Source organism: Opisthorchis viverrini (assembly GCF_000715545.1).
Source record: "Opisthorchis viverrini unplaced genomic scaffold opera_v5_540, whole genome shotgun sequence".
In the NCBI taxonomy this organism is placed as follows: domain Eukaryota; kingdom Metazoa; phylum Platyhelminthes; class Trematoda; order Opisthorchiida; family Opisthorchiidae; genus Opisthorchis; species Opisthorchis viverrini.
Window position 1 is genome coordinate 10,379 of NW_008752198.1, and position 16,917 is coordinate 27,295.

At 45.8% G+C, this 16,917-nt stretch overlaps 2 protein-coding genes across 2 annotated transcripts in view; one reads left to right on the forward strand and one right to left on the reverse strand.

Annotated features, from left to right (window-relative positions):
• The window catches only part of T265_11625 (hypothetical protein), a gene marked incomplete at both ends in the record, with an annotated part of 29,358 nt that overhangs the window by 9,388 nt on the left and 3,053 nt on the right, over positions 1-16,917 (forward strand). Inside the window, 6 exons of the mRNA XM_009178327.1 lie at positions 2,240-2,477; positions 3,758-3,996; positions 6,206-6,629; positions 11,281-11,402; positions 13,404-13,751; positions 15,130-15,315. Coding sequence (XP_009176591.1) covers positions 2,270-2,477; positions 3,758-3,996; positions 6,206-6,629; positions 11,281-11,402; positions 13,404-13,751; positions 15,130-15,315 — 1,527 coding nt within the window. The remainder of the gene's footprint in view (positions 1-2,239; positions 2,478-3,757; positions 3,997-6,205; positions 6,630-11,280; positions 11,403-13,403; positions 13,752-15,129; positions 15,316-16,917) is intronic.
• The window catches only part of T265_11624 (hypothetical protein), a gene marked incomplete at both ends in the record, with an annotated part of 2,687 nt that continues 2,438 nt past the window's right edge, over positions 16,669-16,917 (reverse strand). Inside the window, one exon of the mRNA XM_009178328.1 lies at positions 16,669-16,688. Within this exon, the coding sequence (XP_009176592.1) occupies positions 16,669-16,688 (20 nt within the window). The remainder of the gene's footprint in view (positions 16,689-16,917) is intronic.

A 16,917-nucleotide genomic window follows, 5' to 3' on the forward strand; every position in this document is an offset into this window, starting at 1 on the left:
TCCACCTTTATTCTTTTCTTTACAATAAGGCTTTCAAATAAGTCATGGCTGTACGGCAGTGAAGCATTGGTGTTGAGCACTGATGTCGTTGATGATGATGATGATGATGATGTACTCCTCCCATTTTTCGGTGATTGAAACTGTAGCAACGACCTCTGTGCAGAGACGAGTTTATTGCGGTGTGGTGATCTGTGCATCTCTGCGGTCAACTGCGCTGGACTGATGGGCTTGTCTTTGACACCAACAGGGTTTCTCACAACAGGTTGCTCAGCGGGTATAAGTCTGACGAACACATTCCCTTGGTTTTCCAGGCACGGTGACTTGTTCCTTAAAAAACTTGTACTACTGTGGTAAATAGCTGGCATCGACTCGCTGTTTTGCGGTGAGGCTTTTAAGCCGATGGCTTTGGCTGAAGACTAATCGTCCTCTTGGTGTGAACTCCCTGAGAGTTTTTCAGGAACCTTACAACTAGAAATAGTGTCATGCCACATCGGCCGTCGCGGTGACTTGTTAAAAAACTTGTACTACTGTGGTAAATAGCTGGCATCGACTCGCTGTTTTGCGGTGAGGCTTTTAAGCCGATGGCTTTGGCTGAAGACTAATCGTCCTCTTGGTGTGAACTCCCTGAGAGTTTTTCAGGAACCTTACAACTAGAAATAGTGTCATGCCACATCGGCCGTCGGCTGGTGTTACCCTGGTCACCTTAGTTGCTCTGTGCAGCAGGGCAGATAAGCGAAAACACGCTACTGTTGACGTCTTCCACCGTACACTTTAATTTTCCGAAGCCAGACGGATGTATCGAACCGGCAATTCTAATACTTGTCGTCTGGTCTGTTGTCGGATATCAACGATCACTGTTGACAGATACCCAAGCTTTACTCAATGAGGTAACGTCCACCTGCGATGCAGCGCGGCCAACCTCATGCAAGTACTAGGTATCTGATAGGACGGTGGCTTTACTGGAGCCTCGGCAACAGATTCCTCTTAATCGCAACCATGGTTCGGCAGGCTGTTGACGGGGTCATGGATACTTTGGTTTCAGAAGTGTCGGGTATATACTCCTGCTCGAACGTCATTGTGCTTTTGACTTTTGTTTTCTAGGATGATGATGAATTCCTCATCTGTTTGCGTCTGTCTTTGAGAGAAACTTTGAGCCAACTGTAATGAGTCGATAATAGTGCCCATCTTCGAGAAGGCCATTTGCAATAAACGTAAGTACAAAGGCTTCAGTTCGACTCGTGGTGTTACGAGGTTTCCTTCGTCATAGATTGCTCGTCCTCTCGGAGCGGCACGCGAAACATAGACGTATGAGAGTCAAGCGCGATTTCAAGCTTGGGGGCGGATCGGCTGGTGGAAATTCCTCAGCAAAATCAACAGTCCCGCGTGTTGTCCTTCACTATACAAGGTACTTATAAACGGGGGACTTTCTTCAGCGGAGAATCAGGCATCCCCAATATCGGTAGCATTGTTTGACGCCTGTAGATACTTTAATCCGGGTCAGAGGGTTAGCGGCCAGACACCTTACCACATCGCAACACTGTTACATTGTGACTATCTATGCATATGCAGTCCCCTCAGTGTTTTTTGTATCTTGCTGATTACTGGAAAGATTAATCGTATTATCTGCGTCGCAAGGAGAAAGACTAACTTCCGTCTACACGCTACTTTCATCGATATCCTTGACTTACACTGCCTCCAGTGCACCCAACGTTTTTCGGTGCGGAGATAATGAAATAGGGCTTCAGTATATGGATTGTTGTTTGTCTATGGCGGTTCATGTACTCCGGAGCATTTGAACTGTTTAAGGTTTGGTCCAAAACCGATTCAGATTGTAACAAGACAGGAATGTGAGAACTTCGTTTGTTAGTCATTATAAGGCTGTTCATGAATTGTACAAATGGACAGGAACATTAAGCGAAGGTCCTTGAAGTATCCCGTTGCACCAGGACCTATTATATCATATTCCCTTTAAAGCACCGCATTTGTGATAGAGGTTTGTTAGGATATTCTGCTTTCGAGCCTCGTCACATTTCATTTGCCTCGGTTATCGAATGAGTTTGAATGGGGTCTCTTGTATCTACAATAAAATTTCAAAGGGATCCTCTTAGCTCTTCGTTGTAATGTTCCACTGCTGAATGGAACCAGTTTGCCTTTTAATCATCAAAGAAGCGTTTGAGTGCCATGTGACGGTTTTGGGCTTCAATGTCTGTTGAGCTTCCATACTTACGTTTCCCTCTAGCTTGACCGGTAACGCATCGAAACTTATGCAATGGACACCGGCTTGGAAGCGGAGTTTTCTCGTTTCTGTTCCACGGTCATCGAAGCAGTTGCGGAAAACTGGACCAGCACCAATTGTTCGCAGCCAAACGGCTCACCATTCCTCTGGCCTGTCGAATTTTCCAGCTGCACGACCGATTTTGAAAGGGTCATCACCTTACTTCGATTGCCTTCAGTGCGTCAGTTCTCTTTTAGTCCAGGTAAGCGTTCGTGGTTTCTCCACTTTTTTAGCTTCTCACCAGTTGGAAATGTATGTGTTTTCAACAGTGTAAATCGGAAATCCACTGTGGGGTACTGCAAATCTTCGATCATTTTCCCGACCTTTTAATTTTTGATTTCTTTTCGTATCTAACCTGTTTGATGTCAATTTCCCATAGTGTATTTGATGAAAGTATATTAGTATATAGTATATATAGTATAAATAGTATAGTGTAGTATGGTAGATGAAAGTGGGTTTCTTATATTACGTAGCCGAAATGTCGATTTATAAGAAATGAGGCAGATCACTCATCTGTTTGAAGGCCTTGAGGGTTTGCTAGCGTGAGTTTTAAGGTTTATAAATTTCATTGTTTTTGAATGCAACTTGGCTCAGTTCGTTCGCCCACTGGATCCAAGTAGAACGAAGCATTGTGTTCAGGCTTGTAAGATGTAGACAGTGGCACTCAACGGCGATGAAAGACTGAGAAACACTATTAACTTTCGCATGATTTATCATTGATTTGTGTCAGCTCTGATTTAACGAGGGCTTTTGAACCGAAGAACATCGAAGGCCACAAGTGAATTTGAATAGGATTGGGTACCGGGCACAACCAGTGGTTGGACCTGTCGCTATTTTGTATTCATATCGCCCACGTGAGTTTTTATTTAAAAATTGGCCCACAGCTGGCTACCACATCTGGACAATTTGTTTTTGGCTTTGCATTTGCGTACAGGCATAGTCTTCTGGTGCTCGATAAATCCAGTGTAGAGTGAATATTATACGTAAACTCATGGTCGACTACCAGGAGACAGCAGAATTCCGCGTTCTCGAGAAGCCGCTTGTTTTATAAAACAGTACGACTTCACCGAAAAGTTGGCTTTTGATTTAAGTACAGATTTATGCCCCCCCCCCTATAAACTTATTCAGCTGCACAGTTTTTTGTACCGTTTGTACGGTATCACACATCCTCTGGGACGTTCTGCCAGTCCAGTTGCTAAGACTAATCGATTTGGTTTTGGAACCGTTCACTGGTGTTGAGTGATTTGGCTTGAATTTTCCGCCCATGATGGGCTTGATCGTGTTCAGCAGTGACCGCCTCAAAGACTGACGCGATCTTGTTCAGGTACACCTTCTCGGAACACCGTGAGCTGTTCCAAGTCTAGTTAAACTTCAATGGGTTTCATTGGTGGGTTTGGGACCACTGTTATTTTAAGGACACTTTCCCATGTGTTACCTTCTGGTGATCACAATTTTATAACTTATATTTCTCCCATTTAACAGTTTCCGAGCAAAATCATTCGGGACTGAAATCTGATTCACGGTCCCAGGAACTGAGAGAACTAGGTAACAGTGCCTGGCGCACCAGCAATGTTGCTGATGCATTGAAGCTATATACGGAAGCAATTTTTTTTGCCGAAAGTGCCGAGAAGAAGGCTTTAGCTTTTGCAAACAGATCATGTGTCCTGGCTCGCTTAGGTGCAGATTCAGCCGTACTGCAGGATATCGAACTGGCATTTCACGTGAGTTAGATAAACATACAAATTGTGTCACTATGATGCTGTGTTTTTAGTTTGTTGTTGACATTTTACCTTCGCTTCACAGTTTTCTTCCGGAAAGATGTAATCGGTTCGGGACATTTTATGGGCGTATTAGTCGGGTGCAGATTGGGCGGTTTGGTAGGGAGTTCGGGCTGTGTATATCAGGACCAGTGCTTTTTCCGATCGGTAACTTTAGGAGTAATCCTTGGTCGAATCAGCTGTGTCAACATGTCTTGTGTGTTTACTGGTGGTTGATCAGATGGCCTTTGATCTCTTCGCCAAGCTAATTGCAAGCCAACTGTCAACCTCCTCAACCAAACATTTGGCCAAACACCAGTTATCAGCTGTGAAGTTCAAGAAAGCAGGAGTTTTCAGAGCAATCTTAGGTGGTGTTGATTTGGTCGGTGTCTCAAGGCCGCTTGAGTGGAAGAATATATCTAATACAGTTTGGTTCACGTTATCGTCCATGAAATGTACGCCGAGTGCAGTGTATCATCAAGCAACATTTTTATCATCTAGGACTGCAAATTTGCTCATGTGTATGCAATTTACAATTTCAATTACATAACAAAATTCGTTCAGCTGTACACCTTGGTGCCTAGCTGCCATGCCACGCGAAGGAGGCACGAGGGCTGGGATACTGCCAGGTTGCCCAAGCCTAGACAGGGGAAGTCGAGAGGCAGAGGTCGGGTTCGAACCACGGACCTTCCGGTCAGTAAATTCGCGCTCTAACCACTTGGGCCATCTCGCCCCAGTTACATGGGCAAGGTGATTCCTATCACCAAAGATTGAGTTATGAAAACGCTACTCTAAAATATGCCTTCGTACGGATTCAGAGTCACCGACAGAGTCAAAATTAACGGTTCTTGATCGCATGCCCGGTATAATCACCGGAGCATCCAAAGCCGTAGTTCTGAGTATTTAGTGTCATGTACCTAAAGGGTACATTTATCAACCTGTGTGACCAGGTTACTCTTATTCCGAAAGCATCTATCCTGGGAGGCAGTGAGTCTGTCGTAAATTTGGGGCCGAGCCTTCTTACGTTGTCCGTGAATAAGCGCTTTATCGGGGGCTGCACCTGAATGTGCAGTGAGTCGCACTCAAACTTCTCTTCTGTTTGAAAAAAGGCCAAAATCATCTTTCAAGACATTTCAGTCCCAGTCCACAAGTTAGTTTTTTCTTGCGGCGTGAAGTAGACAGAATGAGAGTGCACAAGCACAAAGATTCGTAGCAAGGCCAATATGCTCCAAAACGGTTCACGAAGTTTCTAAACTGGCCCTTCGCAGCGGGTGGATCATGCGCTTGCACATTATTATTCTTTCTGTGAAGTAAGCATTTTAATATCCACCCCTTATTTGATCCACTGATTTCCATGAAACCTATTCTATTTCAAATTGTGCGTCAAAGAGACGTCACTGATCGATATGTGTTTGGCCAAGACTAGGTAACTGCCTATGTATGGAACTGAAGGGTGCGAGCTGGGTCAAGAGGTTAAAGAGAGAATTTACTGACCGGAAGGTCCGTGGATCGAACCCGACCTCTGCCTCTTGACTTCCCCTGTCTAGGCTTGGACAGCCTAGTTGTATCCCAGCCCTCGTGCTTCCTTCGGGTAGCATAGCAGCTGGGCACCGAAGGGGTGTTACGGCTGAATGATTTTTTAAAATTATTTTATGTAACTGAGGCAGTTTCACGATGGAGCTCGACGTCTCTTTTTGAGAGGTTTTTACCAGTGAAGGTCGTTTCACTTCAACTTTTGTCATAATTTATTCCCTTGGAGTGCATTTGAGCTCCGCCGTTTTAATGAGTACTACAGGATTATCGACGTTTCACAGAAGAAATAAACTCTATCCCTTTTTCGTGATGCCGTCGTCCTGACTGTGACGAAACCTAAGGTGAACCTGAACGGAATTTCGACGTTTGAATTAGTGCGTAACTGTTCACTGCAGGTCACAGTGCCACTGTAGCCGTTTAAATTTCGCAGCTACATGGAAAGATGTTCAACTGAATACTTCGTCCTTTTATGACAATTTTTCACACCCCGATTTTGTAAAAATTGGTTCTGAGTGGACGATTTCATTGCCTTCTTCCTCCCAGAGACATACTACTCAAGTTGTATTAATGTGCTTAAAAACGCAGCAGCTTTGATTCATCATTTCTAACACGTAAACTACAAATGCAACCTATTTTTCAGTATGATTACCCGAAAACCCATCGAAGTCGACTGTTGGTCCGCCGGGCGGAGTCGTTTTTAAAACTAGGCCAGACAAAAGAGGCACAAGACGCGTTTATTCAAGCCAAACAATGTGTTAACCTTGAGGAGCCCGGCACGAGTGCCTTGAAGAAACTCATTGACCAGGGTCTTGCCAAATGTACTCACGTGTTGCAGTCAGGCGATCCTCATGTCAGCTCGACGTCTGGATTACCAATATTCGTGCGCCATCCTGAGCCACCATATCCGCCAACTTGTGTGAGAGCCGTAGTCCAATCGGATTCAGGACAAAGGACGCCGGAGATTCGTGGTGTTCCTGACCCCAACAGTCCCATTCCTTTTGAGGTATGCCTTGGAGACAGTGGAATTGGATGGCAGGTGGTCGTAAAGAGATCAGTCAAACCAGGTAAAGTAACCTAACAGTCACAAAAGCAGTGTAATTCACCCAGTCACCCCCCAGATTTTGCCCTCTAGTCGATGCGTTATCTTGGTATGAAATACAAACCCTTTACTCCACTGTAACCTGTGTGAACAGCACTTGTCTTCGAATTGAAAATCCACTGGAATCTCGGTCCTATTGATCGAATGGATATTATATAGTTTAACATCGCTTTCGCGAATGCTTTTGTTTCGGCGGGGTTGCTGTATGACAAACTGTGTGACAGAAGCGCGGCTCCATTTCAGGTTTAAGCGTCGCCGTTAGGATGGGCCCGTAATGGCGGCATCTGTGTTTGAAACTTATCCTTCACCAGCCAGCACTATATGGGAATTTAAAGTATAATATCGTTATATTGGAAGAAGTCACTGTATGAATCTTTTTTCTGGAGTTTGTGTAGTGGCCCGGTGTTCGAAGACCAGCCGTCCCTAATAACCAAACATCACATCATTTGGACGGATTTGTCACGTGCAGGACACGGACCAAACGAAGGCATGTCCTGATTGGTCAGAATACCAGCCAATCCGGATCGAGCATCTCCGACTCGACGTTTCTCGCCCCCTCACGGAGATTTTGGCACGACTTTGTGGAACACTCTGTGGCCACCCTATGAATACAGTTGTAATAATTTTCCTTTGTCTCCATGAAGGGCTGTCCAGAGCTACCGTGCCTTTTGATATACCATAGTTGGCGGAGCAGGAAGCCAAGAGAAGCCAAGTTGCATTACCGTTCAGCAAGACACAACATTCGGGTGATCAAAACACCGGTGTCCAACACTGATGTTGCGCTTTTGACCTGTTCACAGGGGTTGACAACCAGCTTGCAAACATTTCATCAGTCGCGGAGACTAGTGACTGACTGCTTGTTTGTTCTGTTAGTTCCGCGCAGTTCTCGAAATGCTTCAGACTAAACGGGGTTGGGTTTTCTAAGTTTGTCTCAAATGTGCTACCGGTGAAATGGGTGACCCTGAAAGGCACAGTTTGCTAGAGAACCACTATGTTGCAGAAAGTTACGTCTATATCAACGTTCGTTCCTTATAATAGTCTAGGTTGATTAAGCTCATAGCTCCACAGCTCCCCCCTTCAGAGGTCCATCGGTATGCCAGGTAGTGTAACCGTGATGGGGCTACTTGTTATCTTGCCATGAACATGCCATCGCCTTCAACACTCTCCCTCTTTCCGGTGATCGAAACTGTACCAGCTTGGACCATTGTGCTTATGGTACACGGCTTAAAACGGATCAAATGATTGATTGATTGTACGAAACCGGTGCAAAACGAAACCTGAATTACAATGATGCTCGGCTGCCAGTGCGTTGATTTCTTCAGCCGATATGTTGGCTTTATATCTGGCCCTCATCCAGTTGTTTTTGGCTGGAGCACACTGCACCTAACCGAGCGGTGTAATGTGCGAGTGGAGTCACCCCAATCGATACCAAAAGTTGTACTGCTCAAATGTAACCTCATGGCTTTCCTTCAGTCGCTATCGAAAATAAGGTGGATAATGGGGACAGGTGCATTTCATTTTGTGCCGAACATGTCATCGGCGGTTGTTTTGCCGCGGAATTTTCGACCCTTAAGTGACAAATTGTTGATCCGTAACAAAAGCAGAACGAATCGAATGTGCGCTTGGAACGGTGTAGGGCTCGCGGCAAAATGAATGGACTCCATGTTTTTCAACATAAACTCGCTCCTGGTGATTAGAACAGGAAGAACTTCGGTCACTATTTGGCAGGTCATTTGTTTAGAAAACGAAAGCCGATTACTTTCAAGGGACTAGTTTGAAAGCAATGTCTGACAGTGCACGCTAAATAGGCTGGATCGTTCCATGTTGCTTCTCCACCGAGCGAGTCTGTGGCGATAAGTGCCTGCCATTCTGTTCCGGAAACCCTATAACTCACCGCTAAATTTTCTATACATCCGAATGAAATTTAAACCGAAGCTTGGGGATTAATATCTGAGGGCAGCGGATTGTATCTTTGTACAGTTGTTGGGCTATCAATCGGCTCTAGGTGCAGGCTGCATTTGGTCTGTCCGACGCTATGTGGCGTAACGTTAGCCAACCAATGATAGCGCAAGAGTGGTCAGGCGTCGCGTTACTCTTTCCAACCATCCCATCACTCGTGGCAATGCTAATCACGCCAGTAGTAGTACGATTATTTTCTCAGCTGCATGTTTTACATGGATTTACATGGAATGGCAACATGGACGTCAGGCTAGTCATGAAAAAATCATGAAACTCTAGAAACCCAGTTACCGTTTATGAAAAAACTCACCAAAGCGGGACACTCTGGGCCCTACACCAAGGTAATCGATAATCATTCAGCTGTAACATCTTTTGAGTGCCTAGCTGCCATGCAACCCCAAGGGAAGACGACGGCTGGGATTCTGCCAGGTTGCCCAAACCTAGACAGGAGAAGTCCTGATGCAGTTTGAACCGCAGACCTTCCGGCCAATAGATTCGCGCTCTAAACACTGGACCATCTCGTTTTGAAGATGATAGGGTTAGTGAAAACGCCTTTTGACTTTCCATTTGTAATGCTGTTGGCGCGAATTATCTTTCAACGTGCAATCTTCATACGTTTTAATGGAGACTTCGAACCGTTGCAGCCATTATTTATTTTCCTTTATAAAGCCAGATTGTTCCGCATGACTATTCTACGGTTGCAACAAAATAATTCCTAACTGGTGTTGTCGCTGATATCGTTCGCGAGGATGATAAATTTCATTCACGTGCTTCCCGTTTTCTACTCACCGCTAGCCCTGTTCTTCGACTTTTCCACACAATCTTTGTAGACTTGGAACGCGTCATTAGGTAGGTTCACTCCCACCCCGTATGTACAGACACCCGCCTTTTCGTCGAACTTACGCGTTGCTTTCTTTCGGATTTATTTTTGTTCACTATGCTGTTCCAACTCTTTGCGTAAGATTTCGTTGTTGTTTGTTAAAAAGCGTATACTTAGGAGGCATTACCAATGATATTCGCCATCTCAAAAATCGTTTTTTTTCGCTGTATGGTTTTTCATTTGAATGTCATTTTTCACCTTTATCATCGGTTCATTCCGATGAGGACGAAACCGAAAGACTAGGCGCTTCGCTCTTGCATCGCCTCACAGCTGGTGTTGTCAGTCATTTTGACCGCTGTCTAGATTTACACCGAAAACTGCCTTGCTATTTGCCATCCTATTGGTGGAGACCGTCTACGATGGACTAAGACCTTCGCACGCTTCTCTGAATTCCGTTACGGCTTCTCTACAACGAGTACTGATAAAATCGGTGGAAAAGTGTCGATCAAGAGGGGTTTACACTGCACAGGTTTGTGTAACCCGACAAAAATCTGATAAACAGGACGCACACTTCTCCAAGCTGTGCGTTTGTTCATCAACCATTGAACAGAAACAGTAAAAGTGTCGATCGAGAGGGGTTTACACTGCATAGGTTTGTGTAACCCGACAAAAATCCGGTAAACAGGACGTGCACTTCTCCAAGCTGTGCTTTTGTTCATCAACCATTGAACAGAAACAGTCAGAAACAGTGATGTCAGCACAGATGTGCAAAGACCTAGGCTACCGGAAGAAGTGGGCGACTACAATACGTGAGGGTCAAGACAAAAGTTTTTATGGGATCGCCCGAAATTGGACCTCAGCGGTGAACTGAAGCCCGCTTACACAGGATCCGCTCACGCTGTGTAGTTCAGAATACTATCAGGCGTTTCAAGTCAATCACTGTGCATTGTAAGCACGCCGCACTGTGGAGTCACTTTGGTAGGGGCAAAGTGAGGTTATGAATGATATGATAATTGGGGCAACTACTCTACAAGTATGGTGTGGAATTTGGAATCTGTTCTTATTTTTATGGGCAGTGTCGTGCTTTCAACAGACAAGCTACAAGTATCTATAGGTTTGTAGGTGTTTGTTGTGTTTTGACCGCATTTTTGTTTAGCATGTAACAAAAATTCCCCAGCTATAACACCCTTTTGGTGTTTAGCTACCATGCCACCGAAGGAAAGCACAAGGCGTGGGATACTGCCGGGCTGCTCGAGCCTAGACAACATCAGTCGAGGTGCAGACTTTGAGTCGAATCACGAACCTTCCGATCACTAGGGTTTGCTCGTTAACCCTCATCTGTCTCGAGCGCGAGGGTTTGTTTGTAACAAACCGAATGGGGTAGCAGTTCCGTGTTGGTCACAATCTCCTTTGCAATGGAACAACAGAAGATTACGCGACGCTTCCAGGCCTCAGGTGGATGGATTGTTAACGTCCAGAGCGTGTGAAGCGAAGTAATACACGCGAGTGGAGCGGTCGGCTGTTTCTTTTCAGCGAATTACTTCAAAGTGATTGTGGTGCATAACCTCGGCTTTTCTAATAGTGGATCTGCTTCCAAGTATTTTCATACCCGTGGAGTCATCAGAAAGATGGGTCGACTTCACTGGGCGGCTTCTCCGAGACATTTTCAACTGGACGACATTCCTCTCGCAATTTCGTTCTGTTCCGAACCCTCCTGACTGAATTCCTCAATACAACTTGCCGCTTTTCGCCGAGTTTTTTCTTTGGCTTCTTCCTGTTGTGTTTTAGAACATTGTCATTTCTACTTCCCCGCTAATGGTCCCTTACTTTTGTATAGGGGAATTGATTCTGGTGGATAAACCCTACGCACGTCGGATTCACAAAGATCGCGTCTACTCGCATTGCTATCAGTGCTTCCGTCGATCGCTCAATCTCCGACCATGCCGAGGCTGTTCTGAGGTGCGTTTTTCATTCCATTTTATTGTCACTGACCTGACTAGATCAGCTGATTTATAAGGATAATTTCCGAGCAAATAAAGATTCTCTTGTATTCTGATAATGTTTCACAATGCACTCCGCGTCGCCTATGCTCAACGTGGATCATAGATGAAGCTGCAGTCTCCTTACTTGAAACCGCTAAGTTCGGGTCTCCGCCTGACATGTTACTCTTGTGTGGGATCGGAAAACATGACAGTATATCTCGTCTTGTGCATAGGAACATATGGGAGCTCACAGATCGAAGGACATGGTTTTTTATCTTCAGTTTGCTGTAAATGTGCGAGATGGGGGTGAGATGGCTCAAGTGGTTAGAGCGCGGATTTACTGACCGTAAGGTCCGTGGTTCAAAGCCGATCTCTGCCTCTCGGCTTCCCTGCCGTCGTGTTTCCTTTGAGTGGCATGGCAGCTAGGCACCGAAAGGGTGTCACAGCTGAACAATATGTGCCTGTAACAGTATATCAAACTGGATATTCCCGTTAGATTTCGCGTGGGGGGGGGGAATTCCCGGACTGTAAACGATGCAATGAAAGTGCATGAAAATGCAATCACTGCAGGATTGTGGTGGATAATTAATTGTATTATGTGATCTCATGGAACCATGACAACAACAGCGATTTGGCTCGTCTGGCAGTCAAAATACACGTGGTACTGGATAGTGAATTTCCACACGTTGTTTAATTTCCAGTCTGTTTGAGTTCAGCCGGACTTTCAGTTGTTCCCATCTTTTAGTCAAAATTAACCTGACCGTCCTCGATAGCTCATTGCCCGACGAATTTGTCTGCACAAATTACCTGGTCGCCCATCTAGTGTTCAGTCGGTCCCATTCACCGAGATTGCTCAAGTGGTCAGAGTGCATATTTACAGACTAGAAGATCCATGGTTCGAACCCGACCCCTACCTCTCGACCTCCGCTGTGTAAGCTTGGGCAACCCAGCCCTCGTGCAACCTTCGGGTGAGATGGCAGCTAGGCACCGAAAGGGTGCTTGCTACAGCTGAATGATATATATTCACCGAACTGAATCAGCCTTACCGTCATTTTTGACTCGGATCAAAGGTTTCGGTAGGCGGTTACTTCACTGGGAGAGTTATATACAGTTTGCAGGTTGAACGTTTGTCCGTATTTTGGGAAAAATGAGTTTACCAGAAGGTCCGATATGTCCGCCCATGATTCCTCAGTGCTTGTCATGGTACGCAGTACATGGAGCTGTACGTGAAACGAAGTGAAATCGCTCAGCTGTAATACCTTCTCTGTGCCCGGCAATCACGCCATCCGAAAGAAGCATGGGGACTGAGATACTACCATGTTGCCAAAGCCTAGACAAGAGCGGTCGAGTTGGCCAGGTTAGGTTCGACTTGCGGACCTTCTGGTCAGTAGATTCGTGCTTTAGCACATGTTGCCAAGCCTAGACAAGAGCGGTCGAGTTGGCCAGGTTAGGTTCGACTTGCGGACCTTCTGGTCAGTAGATTCGTGCTTTAGCAACTGAGCCATCTCGTATCTGTACGTATAGAAATAAAAAGCACAGGGCAAGTTACTTTTCACAAACACGTACAAACCAAATCTAGAGCGCGCTCAGTGTAGCAGGTCGCAGGTTTTTGACAAAGCACTTGAATGAAAGAGTAATATGAACAGCTTTCATATGCGACTGCTGTGTTTGTGTCCTGTGTGGAATTCAGCGAACACTCCCGCTACCCGACTGCAAGGTAGATGATGGCACGCAGGTCATAAATCTGAACGTGTACTCATCATCATCATCATCATCATTCGTGTACTTCGTTGATTGTACTGAGATTGACACCAAATCAAAGGTGAATTTGCTTCTCAAACGTGTTTCAGTTCCCACCAGGGATGACGTTTTCGCAGACAGGATTTTCAAAAAAAACTGTTTTCCCTAGGTCCACCGTTTTTGTGGGTGAAATCACTTGGATCCGATATTTCTCATACGTCTGTTTTTTTTTATTCAGGTCGGATTCTGTTCATCTTCGTGTGAGGAAGCGGCCTGGATGCCGGACTGGTCCTCTGAAAATTCCACAAACTCGATTCAGGGTCGACCTTGTCATCGGTTTGAATGTGGTCAAGTTCATCGCATTCAGTTGGATGATTATGCTGGCTGGAAATGGTTTCGGTCACATGCCGCCTCGCCCGGCAGCAGCAGTAGCAACAGTAGTAGTGCACCGACTGCTATTGGACGCTACTGCTCCGAACTCCTAAAGCTCCGTCAGGACGATTGTGTCGGGGGTGCGAAGGTCTCTTGGCTTGCTTTTGCGTGCGTCGCACGCACAGCTCCCCACGTAATTTATGATTTGGTCCAAGTAAGTTATGTGTTCTCTATTGATTGCTCAGATAGTGTTAGTTGGCTGGGCGCCGGCTTCGTAATAACCTGGGCGAAGAATTCTAAATGCGTGTGCTCATCAGTGAGGGTGAAACCTGTCACAATAATCATTCCGCTTGCCTCCAGTGCGGGCCTCGACTTTGTGTTGAAGTGTCCATGAAGGCCTGTGTACGCTACATGTTAGTTGTGGGGAGAGATGGCCAAAGTGATTAGAACGTGAAGTTACTGACTGGCAGGTCCGTGGTTCGAACCCGATCTCTGCTTCTCGACTACCCCTGTCTAGACTTGGGCAACCTGGCAGTATCCCAGCCCTCGTGCAACCTTCGGGTGGCATGGCAGTTAGGCACCGAAAGGGTGCGACAGCTGAACGGTTTAATTTGCCATGGTCAAACTTGCAAAATATAAACAAGATAGCCAAACCAAATTAAATTTCGTCTTCGTAAATTCACGGGAAGAAGGTACGAACGCACACCATGTAGCAACGGAAAGAAGGAGGTATGGGCTCTTTTTGGAAAGAGTTTTGGACTGGATCGAAGCTGTCAGAACTACTGTTTTGGATTTCTCCGGGAAATGGTATCTCTTCGCACTGGTTTCTATAGGAAGCAGTGAGATGTGGCATGGGCCATTCATAGGGTCTTCTATGGAACAGATCCTTTTTTCGTACGTACTCTCAAACCTTGAGAAGCAAACGCTAAGCCCATACGATTTTCCTTCAGGTCCCTCTCCCTTGGAGAGGGAGATTTCGCACGCGTAACCTCTCTACAGTGCTCACCTCATCCCTAAGACTGTCCACAACACCCGGAAGATGGTCAAATTTATCGTTCTGTGGCTATCAACTCTCCTCACAGATGGATTAGTCGCTTGGATAGATCATCTTATTGCTAGCTAGTAGTCAATATACCTGAATCGAATTGAGAAGGAGACCAGAGTACGCATGGGTCTTTGGATTGTCTCAGGCGGCTAAATATACCCATTGTAGTCGTTCTCATGAGACCAGAGTACTTATTACACCTTTGCATTCCATCTTATTGGACTGGCGAACCTGCGTAGCAGGCCAGAATCTACAGACATTCGTTCGGTTTGGGATTTATGGCTTTTATCCCTGCGGACATTTGTTCCAGCTGTACTATATGGGTAAGTTCTCCTGCAGAACAGCATACTGTCTACGCTGAATAATTCACATCGAGTGAGGCGTATGACGAATACGCTTGAGGGATTTCTCAATACAATACCATCACTTCATTCACACGTTATTCATTAGCCATGCTACTTATCGTAGTTGTAGACGTTTATGTCTTTCAGGTTGCTTTAGCGATCGGATTCTCCGCTCTGACTCATGTTCCTTGTCTTTTTCAAAGTCCCGTGAACCGAACACCACGTCTCCGTTGTCGGCTTTCTCGGGTCTTCGACAATTTCCTACTTCGGGCGTACATCCGGACAATTACTGTGCTGTTGGCTGGTTGGTGTCGAACTCTGACAAGCGGGAACTGAGCGACTTATGGCAGCGAACAGTTGCTGCAGTGTTTCTTGGCCACTGTCTTTCGGTAAGTGATTCTTCCACATGCAGTTCTGTACTTTGAACCGGAGGCACCTCAGCGGTTAAGGCGCGAAATTACTGACCGGAGAGTTCGTGGTGTGAACCCAACCCTGATATCTCGACAGTTCCTGTCCAGGCTTAGGAATCCGGACACTTACTAACCTCAAGAGATCTGATCCACGTTGTAGCACTTAACCTCCGTACTCTGTGTCAAACTGAGGAAGAGACATCTCTCGCTGAAACCTTGCTTTCCCTCTCTATTGATGTGTGTTGTGTCCCCGCATACAAGACCCCACTCCAGTCGTACACCTCAAGCCGCTCTGAACGATCTCAGATATTCTACGTTTCCCTCTTCGTCTATCTGATGATCTCGGAACAATCGCTCGCAGTTTCTAAGACGTAGGAGTTGCTCTCAGCTCTAAGACAGAGAAAGCTTTCATCAACTGGCTCTTGCTCTGTGCGGCCGTCTGGCTCAAACTATATCTTTGGTGACCGATGCGGTAAACTGTGTTTATTTGTCCCGTCGGTGTACACTCCTGCAGGAGGTGATTCTGAGACCCAGAAAATGGGTTTTATCGAGATCTGTTGCAACTGCTTCAGTCAGCAAAAAGAACGAACATAGTCATCCTGATGGATGATATGTAAATGCCCATTTCGGCCGACTGAAACCGGGAGAAGCGCAGTTCGATGGTAGATTTGGAGTCGATTCTCAGTTTGCGGATAATGGGGGTGACTAAGTCAGTTGTGTGCTAATCGTTGTCTGTTCCTGACCAAAGGTGAGACGGTCCAAGTGCATGAAATTACTGACCGGAAGGTCCGTGGTTCGAACCCGATCTCTGCCTCTCGACCTCCCCTATCTAAACTTGCGCAACCTGGCATTATCTCAGCTCTCGTGCTTCTTCGGGTGGCGTGGCAGCTAGGCACAGAAAGGGTGTTAAAGCTGAGCGGTTAACTTTTTTCTTTATCCTGGCCGGTACAAACTTCTTTAAGGCGAATACCACCAATTGCGCCTTGCCAAACCACATTGCGGGGACCTGTTGTTGAAACAATCCACAGCTAATGGAAACGTTGCTTTATACATACCTGAAAAAGGTGCCCTTTCTAGGGTCATGAGTGCCTGATGGCACAAGCTCGACTTCGTTCTTGACTTGAATCCGTTCATTTCTGTCGACGAACAATTGACGAACCCGGACATCCTGATTTATAGGAGAATGGATAAGACATCGTGAGGTTGAACACGACGAATGTGGCGCACATTGAATCCCAACTACAAAATACGCCCTAATTATTTTTTCATGTGAATAAAGAGCGTTTTTTCAATAAGTAGATTTTGCGATGCAGTTGGACTATGTCAGCCATTTCACATTGAATCGCCGTACACTAAATAATATAAAAAAGATGAAAACCAAATTTCAGATCTGGTGTTTATCCCACATCATCATCATCATCATTTTCAGCTGTAAGAACCGCGTACTGGTCGTACACTGGTTGTAGCTGCCACAGTTTCGTTCACCGATGATTGGGGGGGGGGTAGGTAGCTGCGCATTGCACGCGCGAGCTGGTAAATTGGTGCATAAATCCAGCACTGTCAGTGGGTTGTCAAGCGGGG